At 41.1% G+C, this 19226-nt stretch overlaps 1 protein-coding gene across 1 annotated transcript in view; it reads right to left on the bottom strand.

Moving 5' to 3' along the window:
• The window catches only part of Cdrt1 (CMT1A duplicated region transcript 1), a 38066-nt gene extending 22174 nt beyond the window's left edge, over positions 1 to 15892 (bottom strand). The window contains exons 1-7 of the mRNA XM_029557574.1: positions 15220 to 15892; positions 12134 to 12307; positions 9560 to 9760; positions 9335 to 9462; positions 7458 to 7580; positions 5337 to 5446; positions 3446 to 3646 (exon numbers count right to left, since the gene is read on the bottom strand). Coding sequence (XP_029413434.1) covers positions 3446 to 3646; positions 5337 to 5446; positions 7458 to 7580; positions 9335 to 9462; positions 9560 to 9760; positions 12134 to 12307; positions 15220 to 15733 — 1451 coding nt within the window. The 5' untranslated portion in view covers positions 15734 to 15892. The remainder of the gene's footprint in view (positions 1 to 3445; positions 3647 to 5336; positions 5447 to 7457; positions 7581 to 9334; positions 9463 to 9559; positions 9761 to 12133; positions 12308 to 15219) is intronic.
• Positions 15893 to 19226: the final 3334 nt, after the last annotated feature.

Below are 19226 nucleotides of genomic sequence, written 5' to 3'. Positions count from 1 at the left end.
GCCAGGAATCCGTGAGTACCCTTCCCTCTCAGGAAGGTAGTTTAATCTCTTTCTCTCTTCTAAAAACTTCCTCACTTTTCTATCTGAACACTGTTAGAGAAAAATCCCAAAAAGTTCCAGGGATTTCCACCTAAGCTTTAGAGTCAGGCAGAATTCCTCTAGTCAGCTCTCTCCCTTCTCTCAAGCATTCAGGCAAGCAGCTGACAGCCAGGATTCAGTAAAAATGCAAATTAGCTAATCCCTGCCAGGCACCTGGAAGCCAAAAGCGGCTCCAAGATTTAAACTGCAAACTTTTCTTTCTGACCTAGGGGCTTGTAACTCGCCTAGGCGCTTCAGCCCTCTAGTGTCCGACTGCTGTAAAAACATCTAAAACTACAACTACAACTACAACAACAAAATAATAAATAAATAAATATCTTCCCTTCAAAATGGGGAATTCTGTATCAAGACAAAGGAAACGTCAGATCCGTTCTCTTAAAACTCTACTCAAATCCAGAGGACTTAAGATTTCAAAAGAGGAAAGCTTAAAATTTTGGAATGAGGTGTATCGATTCGCACCCTGGATCATATCAGCAGACATATCTGATCCAGAGGTGTGGAGCTTTCTTTCACATTTGGCATATAAGAAAGAAGCCCAAGAAAAGCATGATTTTCCTCTTTCCTTTTTTCCAATAATGGCAGCCATCCAGCAATGTTTAAAAAATCCACCTAGAGTATATGACACCATTTAGACTAGAAATAAGATTATGAGGTTTGATAACAATGTACAAGAAAACCTTAAAGTTTTCAAAAGATCAATGAAAGGAGCTAAGCTAGCTCAGTCAGAAAGCCTAAGGCCATGAGGCTGATCCCTAGAACACACATTAAAAAGAAATAGCCAAACTTGGTGGCCTGTGGTTGTAATTTGAACACACTGGGGAGGTGATAGATCCCTGGGGCTTACTGACCAGCCATCCTAGATTGCTTGGTGAGTTCTAGGCCTCTGTGTCAACAGGAAAAGGTGAATAGTGCCTGAGGAATGATACCCAGGGTTGTCCTCTGGCCTCCACATGTATACACATGTACCCTGGTATGTGAACATGTGTGCACACATACACAAATACACACATACACACAAAAACAAACAAAAAGATTATCTAAAATCAAGAAGTTTCACAAATGAAGTTATAAATTCAAAGTAGCCCAAATGAAATACCTAGTTATGGTTTCTTAATTCCACAAACTTATTCCCAAAACTCAAAACATATATATTACAGCTGTTAACATAAAAAAAGAAAAGAGCAGAATTTGTCCCACCATGAACCTTAGGGTAACAGATGAATAATAATCTTATGGCATGAATTGAGATGTACATCCATCTCATTTCTCTTTACCTAACGTCCAAAAAAGAATGAAAACAAACCAAAAGAAACAAAAATCAAATACCTAAAACACTCTGAAGTAGATGGATCAGATAAGAAACTTACCCTATGAGATATAAAGATTTTAAAAACAAAGTAATTAAAACAGTGTGGTATTGACTAAAGACAGAAAAGTGAAATAAAACAGAGAAATAGAAAAATATAGAAGCTTGTCTTAGGACACAGCCAGCAGTATAAGCCTGTGTTGGGTAAAGCCTGTGTTTTTCATGAATGGTGCTCAGAGTGTTGGGTATGCAAATGGAGAACCTCTGAAACTGGGAGGATGCCAGAAAAAAAATCAACTTTAGGCGGATTTAGGACCAAGAGATGAAAAGGAAAAATAAATAGGGCGTTTAGAAAGACACCGTAAAGCCAGACCTGGTGGCTCATGACTGCAATCCCTGCACTCAGGAGGCTAAGGCAAGAAGACTGCCATGATTTTGAGTCCAGCCTGGGTTACACAGAGTTAGAGACCACTCTAGACTAAATAGCGAACCTCTTAAGAAAAACAAAACCTGGGGCTGGAGAGATAGCTCAGCAGTTAAGCACTTAATACTCTAGTAGAGGACCCAGGTTCAGCTCCCAGCACCCACATAGCATCTCACAGCTGTCTATAACTCCAGTTCCTGGGGATCCAATGCCCTCCTCTGGCCTCTGTGGGCACTTGAATGTTCATGAAGCATATGAACTCACATAGGCACAGACATACATACATGCAAATAAAAAAATAAATCTTTTTTAAAAATAAGGAAAAGAAAACCCAAACTCATGCATGTGGGTACGAGGTGACACAGCCAAGATGATCTGTGGCAGCATTCTAGAATTAAAAACCAGAAATAGCACAAATGTCCATCAAAAATATGTCCATCCAGTAAAACGCTATCTCCATGATAAGCTATTATTACCTATTACCTACACCAAATTAATAAATCTCAAAACAAAATCCAAGTTAAGAACCAAGTATTTTCAAAGTATAATCCCATTTATATTAAGTTCATAAATGGATAAAACTCATTAATATTTTAAAATATATAAACAAGCAAAAACTATAAAAAAATAGAAGAGAATAATCAATGTAAAATTTGGGAATAACATTACCTCTGGTTGGAAGAAAAGAAACAAAGAATGAGGAAAAGGCACAGGGGTCAGGCAAGGGTGCTGCTCTTTCTTAGTCTAATAAATAACCAAGTACTTACTATATTCTCTGAAGTACATAGGGGCTGAAGCAATGACTCAGCAGTTAAGAACATGCACTGTCCTTACGGAGAACCTGAACTCAGTTCTCGGCACCCATGTCTGGCAGTTCTTAACTGCCTGTAACTCCAACTTCAGGGTGATCCAATCCTCTTCTGGTCTCTGGGGCAACTGCACTTATGTGCACATACCTCCACATAGACATGTATGCATATACATAAGTAATAATTAAAAACAAATTTATTTATTTTATGTGTATGGGTGCTTTGCCTACAAGTATGTAAGTGCACTGCATGCATACAATGCCTATGGAGACCAGAAGAGGGAGGGCACTGGATCCCTTGCAATTGGAGATTCTGCCAGTTGTTAGCCCACATGTTGGTGCTGGGAATCCAACCTGAGTCCTCTGCAAGAGCAACCAGTGCTCCTATTGTGAGTCACCTCTCCAGCCCCCCAAAATAAATCTTTAAACACAAAATATATATGAATACGTACATTTTAAACACAATTTTGCTTCTACATTATATTTCATACCCATAAAACTACTTTTTCTTGAAGGAATCTATAAAAAGAAATATAAATTATGTCTTCATCTAAGAATACTAAGATTATTTTTCTGATTCACAGTGTCAACATCTGATAACTTATAAATTTATCTCAAAGTTTAGACAGTACATAAAACCTTGGCTTTTGTCACACCAAAAAGAAAAAGAAAAAACAACCCTTGTAGATATTCTATGAACAATGTAATTTAGGATAGCTTGTAAATAAATACAAAAAGGAAGAGGCATATGTGCTTCTCCCAAAAGCCACCTAATTTTGGCTGACCCCATGTAGGACAAGGATCTCACCTGATGCTCAGGTCGTAACTCCCGCTTAGGAGAATGTTTTGAGCCTCACACAAATAGAGAGCCCTAATGCTGCCTGCATGGCCTCGGAACTCAATGGGTGTCTCCTTGGCTTGTGTAATGTCCAGAAGGTGAATCTTCCTGTTAGCTGATACAGCGACCAGATCTCCCCCAGTATAGTGTATGATTCTGTATTGGTCCCACCTGATGCGGAATGGATTATGCATGAAAGAAGAGTTAGTGTCTTTCCCAGAGCAAGGCCAAGGACTAACAGGCTGTGATTGCACCCTACCTCAGACTATGAAAAAAATCTGTCAGGGAGTTCTAAAACCTAAAAACAAAAAATTAAAATATTCTGCCAATGGGTGTTAAATTTCCCCAAGAGAGAATAGGATACATGATATTTCCCAAACTTACTTGACCACAGTAGTCTTAGAAATCATAGAAAACCATAGAAAACTTGAGAGGAATACAGTTAGGAACCCTTATATGCCCAGTATTTCTTCTTGTTTTTTTCACCCTTTACCAATATCCAAGGAGCAGTTATTAGGCTCAAGAGTCTATGCTGGTTGGTACCATTGAAAATGCAAGGAAGACTGATACAGGACCTTGCACACAATAAGCTTTATGGTTCAATAATGCCCAGCAAGTTGAATTGATTTTCCAATCATTAAACTATTAGAAAATAGGTATTATATCAACAGGATGACCAAATAATTTGTCCAAACTGAGACATTTTTAATTGTGAAAGGGGATATTATTATTAAGTACACTAAGTAAACAGGAATTCTTACTATTTCTGCCCTCATTCCTTGTGTCATATCTAGAGTGCCATCATTTCTTGTCTCTAGAGCAGCTATCACTATGCTGCTCATAAAAATCCTCATACTGATCAAAACTGAAACAGAGTGGGCTGGAGAGATGGCTCAGTGGTTAAGAGCACTTGCTGCTCTTCCAGGGGAACTGCGTTTTTTTCCCAGCACCCACATGGTGGCTAACAGCTATCTGTAACTCCAGTTCCACGGGTCTGGTCCCTTCTTTTGGCCTCCATAGGCACTGCATGAACATGGTGTACTTGCATACGTGCAGACCAAACACTCCTAAAACTAAAATAAAAATAAATAAATGATAAAACAGAGATGGCATCCATAAAACCTTGTGAATATAGAGAGAGGGCCTAGGCCTAAAATACGGCAGAAAGCTCATTATTAAAAGGCCTTCTTAGGGCTGGCATTGTGGCTCAGTGACAGGCATATGCAGGCCTAGCTTGTGTGAGCCCTGAGTTCCATCCCAGCTTCACCTTAAAAAAAGCCTTCTGTTGGCATATCCAAATGATATAACATGATGGAATTATTAAAAATACAACATTAATATTCATTTTGCTGTATTTTGTTACAGAGCTATATAATATGATCCCATTTTCTTTAGATAGGGTGTGCAAATGTGCAATTCTAGAGTGTAGAATTCAATATTAATGGTGCTTATTTGTCAATAACATTATTAATGGAGATCCTTGTGTTTCTCTCTCTTTGTATTTATCTTTCTGGCATTTGCAGGATTTCTTCCCAATTGGCATATATCAACTTCCCAAATTGAAGTGAAATAATAATGATATTTCAAAAGAATAAAATAGTTCATGTATATAACCTGTAATAACAGCTGTTGGTCACAATATTAAAAAGTATACAGGAAAACTGTCATCTCTTCGCTCTTGCACTTAATGATGCAAATTAAACATCTGTTGTCTGAACAGGATCATATGCTAGTTCAGGCCTGGAACCTGAGAGGGGAGAGGGCTGCTTTTCCAAGTCAAGAGAGGGCTAGAGAATCCGAAGGTGCCGGCTGGGGTAATTCAAAGGTCCTTAAAGATCTAGCTTCTGACACCAGTACTCACGTATCAGACAGAATGCGGATATTGTAGGTGCCACAGAAAACATTTCTCTCTTCCATCTGGACCAGCCTAGTTTCCTGGTTCTGGTATGCAGTCCACAGGTTGTAGTCATTCTAAAGAGGAGATTCTTGGAGTCAAAGTATGGCATCGAGTTTACCCAGAGTCCCAGAAGCACTGCCCCTCCCCCCTCTACTCTCCCTGGCAAGGGTGCAAGGTCCATGACACTTCCTTTCAAGGATGTAGCTGCTGTTCGGGGTTGATAGTGAGAGACCAGTGAACAAGCACTAAAGTTACCTACGAGTTAGAAAATTCTAAGATAAGCGTCCTAATAATTCGTGTTTCATGAGCTTCCAAGGCTGAATTCCAAGTGTTGCCCAAAGTACAACATTTCTGAAGATAAGTTCACAAAGGACATGCTTACACATGGAATCACACGTGCCTTTGACCAACCATTTGAAAGAATTACAATTTCATATTTCTGGTCCATGTACCTGGTAACACAGAATAACTCAGCCACATGTGAAATCATGCTGCACGTGTGAAATCATCACCTGACCTTCATTTGTCCTTACAGCTGATATAGAAAGTAGACTATTTGCCTACACAGTATCCTCATCGTCTTACAGATGGCATATCAGGGACTCGGGGAGGTAAAGTAAATTTTATCAAATCTCAACAGGTGTGATTCCCTTTGCTTCTCAGCCTCCCTTCCTTCCTTCTTTCTTTTCCTTTATCCTCCCCTCCATCTATTCATCACACACTTCCTCTATAGCTATGGCTTGCCAGGTATGATAAATTGTGTTACAGATGACTGAACTGATCTAAACTGAACTTCTGTACCTCTTCCCAGCCCTTAAAGAGCAGGAAAAAGCAGCCACACTAGACTGGTCAGGAAGAAAGGATGTTTATCACAAAACAAAGACAACATTGTGTTTGTATCTGACAGTCTGGGGGACATCTCTTCTAGAGTCATCTTCAAACTTTAGCCTTTCCCTTCTGTCCTCCACTCTTTCTCAGATGACTCCATTTCTTACTCACTCTTCTCAGTCTTTCACCAAGTAGAGACTTCCACCTAAAAATCTCTCCCCAGAAGAATATGTCAACCTGCCTCATATCGAGGGTCCATGAAGCTTGTTAGACATAAAAGAGAAAGACTTAGAAAGAACACGTTTGACTTGTGCCTCTGTTTTTCAGGTAGCTGGAAGACCTTGAGTTTTCTGAGCCTCAATTTGTTTATTTATAAAATGGATACAGGGGAGGGGGCTGGAGAGATGGTTCAGCAATTAAGAGTGCTTACTTAAGCTCTTGCAGAGGATGTGGGTTAGACTCTCGGGACCCACATTAGGCAGCTTACAACCACCTTTAACTCCAGTTCTAGGGGATCTGACACCTTCTAGCCTCCATGGGCACCCATATGCATGTAGCACACAGAAAACTCATGCAGGCACACACAAAAATTTGTATGTAAATAGGGTTCACAAACCATCCCTCATTAAGCATCCTTTTAGAGCCAAATGATGAGACTTCAGAATAGGAGGATCTCCAGCAGAGAGGATGGAGAGGAAATCCAGTGATCTTAGGGGTAACATCCATGCCTTGATAGTCAGATGCTCCAAACTTCTTCCACTTAGTCTTTACTATTGCCTAAGAATTGGTGGGGAGAGTTATAAGTAATGGAGTCTCCCTTCTGATGCTACCGAGGCATCAGAATGAACCTGGTGGTAAGAGATGGAAAAGCCGGCATCCCTGAGCAGACTTGGCTCTTCTCTCATGCCCTTCTCATTCCAGAGCAGCAGGCTAAAGTAGCCTTGAGATGCATGGACTCCTAGGACATATGGGAATCCCTATGGCTGACACTGCTCCTGGCCTCTGAAACCTGCACTAGATGACTTAGAGCCACAGAACCTTGGGAGGATGGCTGAATCAATCCACTCGTCCAACAGGTGATGAAGTCAAGGCTTGTGACAAGGGAATGACTTATCTGTGGGTAGCAACACAGAAGCACTCTGGTGTCCTTCAGGGAATGGTATCTCCATCACCCCGAGTCCTTACCTGTGTCATCTCCAGTAGCCAATAGGAACATGACACTTTCAACTACTTACCCCAGACATCTCTGAAACACACCTTTGTTCTCAGTTTCCACTTCTGATTTTTTGAACACGTACACTTTCCATCATCTGCTATTTTAGGAACTGGGATAGAGACCTTGCTGGCATAACTAGGATCTATTCCCCTTGTGTAGGACCCCTGTGTGGGGAAAAAGGGACAAAATGACTACACTTGAACATCTGCACTCCCTTGTATATTGTAGCAATATTCATGATAGCCAAAGTATAAAACTAAGGTAAGCATCCATCAATAGAAGAATTGATAAAGTGGTGTGTGTGTGTGTGTGTGTGTGTATACAATGGAATACAATGGTCCATAAAATGAAAGAAATCCTATCATTTGTAACAATGTGCATGGAGAATTATGTTAAATAAGTCAGTTACATAGAGACAAATAATCTTACTTGTATGGAATCTGACAAAGTTGATCTTATAAAAATAGAAAACAGAATAGACTGAGGTGGGTATAGGAGAATAGGGGACAGAAGTGTCGATCAAAGGATATGTAATTATGGTTACAGAAGAGGGATCGAATCAATAAGTCTGCTATACAGTAAGGCCACAATAGTTAATGACAATATATTGTAGTCTTGAAAAATGCAAAGTTCTTTCTCCACAAAAATGAGAACTATGGGAGGTGACATGTCTTAGGAAGCAACATTTAACTATTCCACAATGCATATATATTCAAAACAATATATTCTACATGATAAATAATGTACAATGTTTCCTACTCAGTTCAAGAAAAATATTTCGTAATGCTAGAGGTTGGACCTAGAGCCTTGCACATGCTAATCAAGCACTACATCCCCAGTCTTAAATATTAAAAACAACAAAAACAACAAGAAGTGACTCCTCTTCATTCCTATTCTCCAGGAGAAAGTGGGGAAAACTAGTCCTTAGCAAAACCTGAAGATGACCAAGCCCTAGTTAAGCAAGTAAGGGCCAAGACTGACCAGTTACACCAAGACTGTGCATGGCCAAATCAAAAAAGATAATGCCAGGTGTCTGGAAGGAGACCAGCATGAGATGGTTGACAGTTCCAGACAATGGCTCTTCTTACTGTGCCTGTGTCTTCTCTTCCTTTGTCATGTACTTCTGCTGGGGGAGGAAAAGAAACCAAACTACTAAGACTACATGGTTTAGGGTTTGGTTTCAGGCAAGAAACAGAAGTGAAAATTCTGAAGATGCTTACAATTGAAAGAATTGTATATTAAGGCCATGCGTTGGCCTTGCAAACTTCGGGATAAGCTTGAAGCTGGTTCAGAAGCCCATCTATGGTTTTCTGATTCTATAAGCCATTATAACTCCTTGTGAGGAGGAGAGAATTATCTGCTTCGGTAAGTTTTGTTTTGTTTGGGGTTTTGTATTTCTAAAGATGGAACCCAGAGCTTTGTCCATGCTAGACAATTGTTCCACCACTGGGCTATAGCCCCAGCCCTGCAAGGGTTAAGAAGCCTCTGTGTTCCGGAGAGGTTTCTGTTTCTTAAAAAAAAAAAAATGCAGTTATTTATTTTGTGTGTATGTGTGTGTGTATTGGTGGGTAGGCACATGTGCCACACACAGCACATGTGTAATCAGAGGGCAACTTGTAGGAGTTGGTTCTCTCCTTCCACCATGTCGGCCCTGGGGACTGAACTCAGGTCAACAGGCTTAGCAGCAGGCACCCTTAACCCCTGAACCATCTCACCAGCCTACTCAAAAGGTTTCTACACTTGTCTCTGCTGGATACACTGACAGTGGAAGGACAGATACTGGCTCATGGGGAGTCTGGAGCATGAGGAACTGGAAGCAAATGTAGTCAGTGGTGGCTCTACCGGGGAGACACAAGGGCTCAACCTTAATGTGGAAATAAAGCCAGTCTTCCGACATGCCCTCTCAGCCCCCCAGTACCTGCAAGACAGAAATCTGGTTCTGAATGAAGGACTGCATGGACAAGTCCACCATGACTTGTTGGGTCAGCATGGCCCAGTGCTGGCTCACAGAGGCACACCTGTTCAGACTGTTCTTATCCAGCATTCCTGGGAGAAAAAGAAGAAAGATAGACCCAGAAACCCCCAGAATCCCCAGGGCTCGGATGGGAAGTCTCGGAGAAGTCCCTTCATCTACCCAGCATACTTAGAATGTACTTGGAGATGTGGAGGGGCAGGTTACGGATAAAGTCCCGGTGTTTGCTGAACCCAGAAGACAGAATCCTGACATCATCCAGGCTTAGCAGGGGGTTGCATGGATCGTCCCCCAGCCGGCATGTGCCTGATTTTCCAGAAAACAGCTTATTCATCTCAGAAATACACTGGAGTGAATTCTTCCCTTGTCTTTCTAGAGTAAAGCCAAAGAAAGGTAGATGGTTGATTTGACTCTGTAGTAACTCTAGCCCCAGAAGAAATCCTCAGAGAAGCTAAACCTCCTTCATGTCTACTCTTAGGCCTCTGACTCTTCTCTTTTTCTACTTGAAGGCAGAACCCCCCTGATTCAAATATATAAGTGCTTTTCAACCTTTTCAGTTCAAGATGCCTATAGTATCAAAGAAATGGTGTCTTATTTAGAATTTCCTTAAAAATAGCCCAATAAGGGCTGGGGAAATGGCTCAGTCCATAAAGTGCTTGCTGTACAAGCACAAGGACCTGAGTTTCAATCCCCAGTACCCACATAAAAGCCAGATGCAATGCATATGCCTGTGATCCCAGTACTGAGAAGGCAGAGACAGGAGAATCCCAGGGGCTCACAGCTAGCCAGTCTAGCTATATTAATGAGTTCCAGCTTCAGCCAGAGACCCTGTTTCAAAAAAATGTAGACCGATTGAGCTAAATACCTGATGTTGACCTCTGGCCTCCCCAAGGATCCACAAAATACACACACACACACACACACACACACACACACACACAGTGCCCCAGTAAGAGAAACCTTTAAACAAATTTAAAAGGGGGAAGGAGACAAATAAGACTGCTAGGGACAGAGGTGCAGCTCAGTGGTAGAGAACTTATCTAGCGAATGTGAAGTCCTGGGTTCAATAACCAGCATCATAAAAATAATAAGATTGGTAAAACCTTGATAACTGCTGAAGCTAGATGATGGTTATGTGAATACTTACTGCACTGTTCTGTGTGCTTTTATTTTTTAACTTTTGTCTTTTTAGACAGGGTCCCCCTATAGCCCCAGCTGGCCTGGAGCTCACTATGTAGACCAGGCTGGCCTTCAGCTCACAGAGATCCACCTGCCTCTGCTAGGATTAAAGGCATGTGCCACCACACCTGACCTGTGTACTTTTAAAATGTGATTTTTCATTTTTAAAAAATATTTTATTTTTATTTTATGTGTATGAGTGTATTGCCTGCATGTATGTGAGTGCACCCGTGTCGTGCAGTGCTGCGGAGGTCAGAAGAGGGTGTTGGATTCCCCTGGAACTGGAATTAAGGACAGTCCATAGCCGCCATGTGGGTGCTGGGTCTCAAACCCGGGTTCTCTGCAAGAGCAATCAGTGCTCTTAACTGTTGAGCCATCTCTCCAGCCTGAAGTTTTTCATTTAAAAAGTGTTTTAGGATCTGTGTTTTGCATTTCCCATGCTTGTTTCATGTAGAATGATGGGCAGCATATGTGACACTGCCTCCATAGACAGTAGGCTATGCCATCCAGGTTTAAGGAAGCACAGTTTATGATGTTCACACAATGGCACAGTCAACTGGCAATGCATTTTACAAAGCACGTGCCTAGCTAGGCATAGTGATACACACCCATAACTCCGCCACTTAGGAGACTCAGGCAAGAAGACTGCAAGTTCAAGGCCAGAGCCAGCTCCATAGCAAATTGCAGGCCAACTTAGGCTAAGTGACCTACGAGTGTATCTTGCTTCAGAAACCAGCTTAGAAGGCCCTTGAGGTCAGGAACTACATTCCTCACTGCATTACTTTCCTTCTCAAAATGAATCTAAGACTTCAAAAGCAGCCACTGGTAAGCTGAACTCTAGAAGCCTATAGCACACCATACCAGAGTTCAAGGGATAGAGGGTAGAGTGTGGCTAGGGCAGAGGAGGAAGTCGAAGGGAAGTCTTGGGAGTTCCTTTCTAGTCTCTATTTTCAAGTGTATCTCAGAGATACTGTGGAGGACCAGTGTAAACACAGGCCTTGTGGATAATGCTGTTCAGTTTTTATCCTATTCTCCCCTTACCAGCTGGGACAATGAACTGAGGAAAATAATTTAAGACCCCAACACTTTATAGATGCTAGCTGAAAGTTAGTTTATAAGTCTGCTATCCCCAGATTCTATTGCCCAGCCAGTGCCTACAATTTCATTGAGACTTTCCAACCTTGAATATACAGAAACAATTTAACTCCCATGGGGTCCTTCCCTGAAAACCTCATCATGAATCAAAAATACTATCATTCAAATGTGCATTTAAGCTGGCATGGTGGCACATGCCTATGACTATGAGAGGAGGCATGAAGGAAGGAGGAGCATGACTTTGAGGCCAGCTGAGCTACATATAAAGACCTCAAATAAAAAACAATTTTAAAAAACTGCATTTACTATCCCCAAAACCCACTGAAAAGTCAAAAATCCATGTCAAACTATTGAGTCTAGATGTTCTCTGTCTTGTATCCCAATAGACTCATCATGAAGTTAAAAGCCTAAAAGTGGAACCATCTAACTTATCTAACTCTGTATTAGCCTTCTTGTTAACACCTGACTTACCCATCATTGCTTGTCTCTCCCTCTTTTCAATCACACTTTTACTTCGTGCAGTTTGGGACAGCGGGAAGGATAAGGGTATGGGTCTAACTGTCCAGTAGACATGCGAGGTGTCAGATGTGGGACTGTCGTTTTGTTCAGGGTAGAATGATACATCAGAACAGTCTTGATGGAACCCTGAAGAAGAAAAAAACCAAGACAAGTTCACTCTTGAAGCAGGTATATGGAGAGAAATGAAATGGAGAGAAATGGTCTTATTTTTCCTCATTTTGTTTAACTATAGCCAGTCCCCAGTATTGCTCAGATTCAACCAATCACAAATTGCAAATAAAAAATTGCGTATGTACTAAACATGCACAGACTTTTTGTCATTATTTTCTAAGCATAACATTTGTACTGTGTTCAGTTTTCTAAATTAACTAGGTGTGACATAATGTACATGGAAGGGTTGTATAGATTCTATACAAATACTACATTTGTCTTATATTTTAAAAACTTGAGAATCTAGGGACTTTGAATTTCTGGAATCAATTCCCCACAAATATAGAGAGCTAGCCATAAACACAAAACAGATTAGGGATTTATGGCTTTTATTGAAGGTTCTGAGTTTCCATGAAAAAAATCTCAGAAAACCTCCCTTTAAGACTGTACCTGCAAATCTATAATGCACAATTTATTAGAATCCTATACCCAAGGGGAGAGAGAGAGAGAGAGACAGACAGACAGACAGACAGACAGACATAAAGGAGAGCTTAAGGAAGGCCTGTCTCCTGAAGGTCTTGTTGGTTTTCTTCAACAATCTGAGTAACTGTCCTTGCATCAAATTAGAAATTTTAACTTTTTTAAAACGATTTATTTGGGGGCTGGAGAGATGGTTCAGTGGTTAGAAACACTGGTTGTTTTTGCAGAAGACCCAGCACCCACACGGCAGCTAACAACTGTCCATAACTCCAGTCCCAGGGGATCCGACAGCCCATTCTGACCTCCACGGGCATTGCACGACATGGGTGCACAGACCTACATGCAGGCAATACATGCATACACATAAAATAAAATTTTAAAAAATTTTTTAAAGATTTATTTTTAATTATGTGTATATATGTCCAAGGAACCCAAACTCAGGCTCTCTAGAACCTGTTTTTAACTGCTGAACCATCTCTCCAAACCCAGAAGTTGAAGTGTTTTTTGTTTTTTTATTTGTTTTTGTTTTGTTTTGTTTTTATTTTTTAGACAGCATCTCCTTGTAAGCCCAGCTGACCTGGAACTCACTATGTAGACCAGGCTGGCCTGGATCTCACAGATCTCACAGAGATCCACCTGCCTCTGCCTCCCAAGTGTTGGGATTAAAGGCGTGCGCCACCATACCCAACTTTGAAATTTAAGCATTTTAAAAGAGATGCTTTCCTAAGCAAAGAAGGTGGCCACAACCTATAACTGGGCTTCTACAACCCTGATGTAAATGGCTAGTTCCTATAGTGGATGATAAAATCTTTGAAATAGAACCACAGACATGACGTGTGTGTTCTACAGGGAAGGATTCTGAGGGCAGGGGACAGATGCTGGTCTTATAGTGCCATGCTGGATGACGAACGTGTGTGACTGGACTTAGAATTCCTTATTACAAAATTAGGGCATAGTACATCTTGACCTCTAATTTAACTCAGTTTTGATGCATAGGATTTTTTCCTTTTTTTCACCATTGTCTCATGCTTTAGTATCGTTGACACCAAAGAAACCAGGTGAGAGACTAGAGAGATCGCTCAGTGGTTAGGAACAGACACTGCTCTTGCAGAGGACCCAGGTTCAGTTCCCAACACCCACATAATAGCTCAGAACCATCTGTGAATGTAGTTCCAAATGATCAGACACCCTCTTCTGGCCTACTCTGGCACCAGGTACACATGTGATAAACAATACATGCATGTATTTAAACCTTCATACACATAAAATAAAAATAATAAACCTTTTTTAAAAACAATGAAAGAAACTCATTGACAAACGTAGGGATCGAACCACATCCTAGATCATCTAGCTTTAAAACGTTTTTGAAAGTTATGTGTGGTGGTGCATGCCTGTAATCCCAGCACTTGGGAGACAGGCTGAAAGTGTCAAGTTTCTAAGCCAGCAAAGGAAACAGACCTCTGCTCAGAAAAAAAAAAAAAAGAAAGAATAAAAGTAATCTACAAGTATAATATGATCATAACTCAAGCATCTTTTGGAGACAAAAAATTAGCCACTTCCAAGAGCTCAAATCCAAAATTCCTCAGATGACCACCCCTGCCACTCCCTTCCCACCCCAGCTAAACCTGTCCTTCTCCTGCTGAACCCTCCCCTCCTAGACCCTTCCTAATCAATACTCTCTGACCTCTCTTCTTGTTTCTTTTGCTTTCCAGAACCAACTCGTCAATACTCCATACCAAGAAGATTCCCAGCAAGGTCCAGCAACATCTGTACCGGCCCAAAACTTCTCAGGCCTGTTGATTCACATTCCAACAAATATCATTTGTCTATATTTTAACAAGGCCTACTGGAGACTCAAATGGAAACTACAGCTTGAAAACTACTGCCCTGGGCTAATTCAGTCTTTTAGCCACCTTTGGCCTCTAATACACCTTTTCCAAGATTTGGTTTTATGCTTAAGCAATGACTATGGTAAGATTAAAAATTTTTAAAGCTTTAAGTTTTATCCTTTTGGCTTCACTTCTATACACAATAACTGAGAAGTAGAATAATTTCACGGTTTCCCTGCACATCCCTCCCATGTTCAGTCAAGTCCCTAATGCAGGCAAGAAATGACATGAGCATGCAGTGGATTCTGGGTCTGAAGGGGTGCAGAAATCCATTTCCCCCCACAAGTTGAAAGGGCTGTCCTTCCCTCTGCATTTTTCAGTCAACATTTTTCTATAAGGAAATCACACTCAGGAGTCTCTCCTTTGGTAAACAAGACTGAGTGTCAGGATATGGTTCATTGAACCTAACTATGTCCTGCATTCTACCTGGTCCCTGTTCACCTAAGCCTGTCTTCACGCACATCTCCTCACAAGCTTCACAAGTCTTGCTCTCTGGTCTTTAGGGCTTTCTGCTCTCACCTGAGATAGCGTTCAACTCCTTCATTAACAGGACTCTGATCACATCAGCAGCAGTGAGCAGTAACTTTGGGTCACACATCTGCAACAGCATGAGAGTGTAATTTGCTTTGGTGCGATGGGAGCTGTTGCCAAACCAGTACAGGATCTCCTTCATCTTCTGCCCCAAGGTTTTATCCAACATCTGGTTCAAGGAGGACTTCACCTCCTCCTCCTCCTTCCCATCCTTCCTGCTGAGGTTGATCCGGGACCTGTGATAGATGAAATCCTTCCCCTGGGTAGTCTGCAGGATGTTTTGGAAATAGTGTAACAGATTCAAGCTATTTAACTGCCCCAGAATGCTGACCAGAAACCGCCTCTGGGATATATCGTTGACCCTCCGAAACCACTCTTTGGTAGCAAAGATCTTCCAGGCCAAGATGCAGGTTTCACATTTCTGGCATACAGGAACCCATTCTGGTCCCTTTTCACAACGAAAATAGGGGGCATTTTTGAGCCTCGGTTCCACATTTTCCATGACTCTGAGATGACCAGTTCATTGTATCCTTGTCTGTTAGGAACACCATCAAACACCAGAGGAACAGGGCCCACAGAGAAATATCCTTTTCTGAGCCCTTTCTGTGATAAACATCTGGAGAAAAAGGAAGCCACTATGGTGGATGGAAAAGTTATCTGTCCCAGAAACTGCCTGTACAAGCCTGCCTTTTTGTACTGACCTCCTTGGAAACATGGCTTTACCGTAAATCTCCTAAGCCTGGCACTCCATGGATAGAAGCAATTGCTGTATATTCTGAAAGAGCTGGTCATCTAATTTCTATAACAAGAAATGTAATGTTGTTAGCCAAATGTAAAATATACATGGCCCCCCTTTTTCCTTCCTTCCTTCCTTCCTTCCTTCCTTCCTTCCTTCCTTCCTTTCTTTCTTTCTTTCTTTCCTTCTTTTTTCTTTCTTTATATTATTCCAAAGAGGCAATTTTTAACCTATTTTTCCAGAAATAACTTGAAGCAGGTTACATAAAAATATACATGCAATGAAGTTTAAGGGGGAGGGGATAGGAATAAGAAATCAAAGACCAAAGGATTTGACATGGCCCCATTTTAGAGAAAAAAAATCTGTGGAGATTGATATTAAGTTTCAGCAGTTGTTATTAAAGACTTTTAAATATTCACAAATATAAACATAGATGTAATCTTTTTTATGTTTATAGCCATTATAAAATGAGTGTTCCAACATCCTGAATATTATATTCAATTTCTTAAGAAGTTTCACCAAAGTAAAACCACAAATATTAAACATAAGTGGAAGTCATTTAACTGCTTCCAAATGCTAACCAGAAATCTCTACAGAGAACCACTCTTCAGTGTAGATAATTTCACTTGGCTTAGGGATATGTCAGAGATAAGAGTTGGCTTCTCGCCTCAATCATATGCCCATCCATATAAAACAGGGTAGTAAAGACTGTGGGAGCCTGGACCCCAGCCCAGTTGCTCCTAGCTCTGTGAACACAGGTAAGTTACTTAATTGTCTGTCTTTCAGTTTCTTCATCTGAAAAATGGAGACAGTAATAATTTCCACTTAATAGAAGTGTTGTGAGGATGAAATGGGAGAGCGAGCACTTAGAAGATTGCCTGGCTCTTACCTCACCCTCACTCCATGCTAATGACTGCCACTGTACTGTCATCATCTTTGTTGAAGGAGTGTCTGTTTATCCGTGTGGAGTACATTCCAAGACCTCAGTGGATGGCAAAAGCCACAGGATAGCATCAAATCCTATAAAATGTGTTTTTTCCTACACATATATACTCATGATAATGTTTCATTGATAAATTGGGCAGAGAAAGAGATTTTCAACAATAACCAGACATAAAATAGAAGAATATAAAATAGGTGATAAAAGCATGTGAATGCAGTCTCCTTCAAAACAGTGGACTGTGTACTCATCTTTTTGCGTACTCATTGATTCCCCCCTACACTCGCTTTTTAAAAAGATTTTGAAGACAGGGTCTTACTGTGTAGCCCAGACTCATGTTCCTTTTGTCGCTGCCTCCCAATTGCTGAGATTTCAGGTTCACCCTTGTGATGATGAACCAATGGTTCAGAACAGGCTTGACAGGAAGTAACTGAAACCCCAGAAAGCAAAACTACAGATACAGGGGAGCTACTAGGCTCTCAGTGGAATTATCTGAGACAATCAATGTCTGCTACAATGTTTGTGTGTATGTGTATACACACTACATTGAGATGTATATAAAGAGATAATATGTGTAGGTATGTGGGTGTGTAGCTTTTAAAAGAAAAATGACATGAATGTGAAAGTTGTATCTCTTCCCTGAGATACTTTCCCTTCAGCTTTGACTTATCACGCTCCCAGGGGTAAGACTTGGACCGCTAGAGCCAAACCCATATGCACAGGGCCTCTCAGGGAAACACAAGCCAACAGCTGACTCCTGCTCACTAAGCCTTTACTTTCCCTTCAGCTTTGACTTATCACGCTCCCAGGGGTAAGACTTGGACCACTAGAGCCAAACCCATATGCACAGGGCCTCTCAGAGAAACACAAGCCAACAGCTGACTCCTGCTCACTAAGCCTTGTAAAATATTCAACAGCAAACGTAACCAGATGGTGATAGTGAATGTGAATGAAGAATATATGTGTTCCTTTTTTCTATGCTTTGTCTTTCAGCTTTTCGTAGATTGAAATTTTTAAAAATGCCCAGTAAAGCCGGGGGTGGGCATCACTGGAAAATGAACTAACAAGTCACTGAGGCACGCTGAGGGAATTCTCCTCCTTTACACAAGATGAGGTTCGGGTCTTAACTATGCGATCCTGAGCAAGCCACATAGTTTCTCTGGGCCACAGTTTCTCCACTTATGAGATCTGAAGATATTAAAGTAGGTAATAAGTTATAGCTACCATGTAGGACTGGATAAAATCTGTAAGTCCATTTGCTGCTGCTGTTATTTCACTATTACTCCAGTGTAATAATACAGGATGGATTCTAGTGCATTTGCCTGAAGGCTAGAATGGCTGAAAGAAGACATCACGGTTGCTTTAGAGGTGCATCCTGGGGCCACGGTAGGGGACAGATTTGTTTAGAAATGAGATTGCCTCTAAAAGCCCAGTCTCTTTTATATGAAGAGCTATCTGAAGAAAAGGCAGGGAGGATTAACATTTGATTCACTGACAAAGGAGGTGGCAAGAAAGAGGGAGGCTCAAAGCAAACTGTCTGAAGACATAAAGGAGAGGATGATACCATGCAAGTGCCACCATCAAAGGTACTTTGTTTTTAAAGGTTTAAGTAAATTCGGATTTTAATCTGTGAGACTAACATACATCAACGAAGCAGTGATTGTAACTTTATGTTAGACATAAGCATGCAAGTTTAATTCCTTCATGATTTCTTGTCCAGTGACCTAGAGCGAGTTACTGAACTTCTGATCTGCTAGCTTTTCATCTGTATGTCACAGAACAGAGAAAACAAAATCTGTATCTCAGGGCTGCCGCGACTGAAATAAGAAGTAAGACATGCCCTTCAAAAACAGTATTAAGATGTTAAACTCCTTTCTACTTTTTCTTAATTTTAAAACATATCTGGCTATTTGGGGGGGAGGGGACCCAAAGACCTCATCAGAACCTCAACAAAGGTATATTTGAAGACAGATAGAGGACCCAAAGTCTGAGTGTGTGCCTGGCTGATTTATTACTAAAAGTTCTTGCTCATGCTTAAGGAGTCACCAGAGATCAAGATGCCTTCTGAGTGGTGGGTGTCTGGAAGCTGTTACTTCTGTAGCTTTTTATAGGCTCTAGCTCTCTGTTCAGTATAACAGTGATTATAGAGCTGGTTGCTTGCTGAGAGATTTGACCTCTTGTGGGGAGTTCAATACATCCATTAGTTTCTGAAGAAACTAAGTCCCAGAAGAGTTAAGTAAGTGCACCCATATCACGCAAAGTACGTGGAGGTCAGAAGAGGCATTGGATCCCCTGGAACTGGACGTACGGATGGTTGTT

The sequence above is a fragment of the Nannospalax galili genome, unplaced genomic scaffold (assembly GCF_000622305.1).
Source record: "Nannospalax galili isolate Female #2095 unplaced genomic scaffold, S.galili_v1.0 scaffold146, whole genome shotgun sequence".
Classification (NCBI taxonomy): Eukaryota; Metazoa; Chordata; class Mammalia; order Rodentia; family Spalacidae; genus Nannospalax; species Nannospalax galili.
This window is presented reverse-complemented; position numbering and strand designations above follow the sequence as displayed.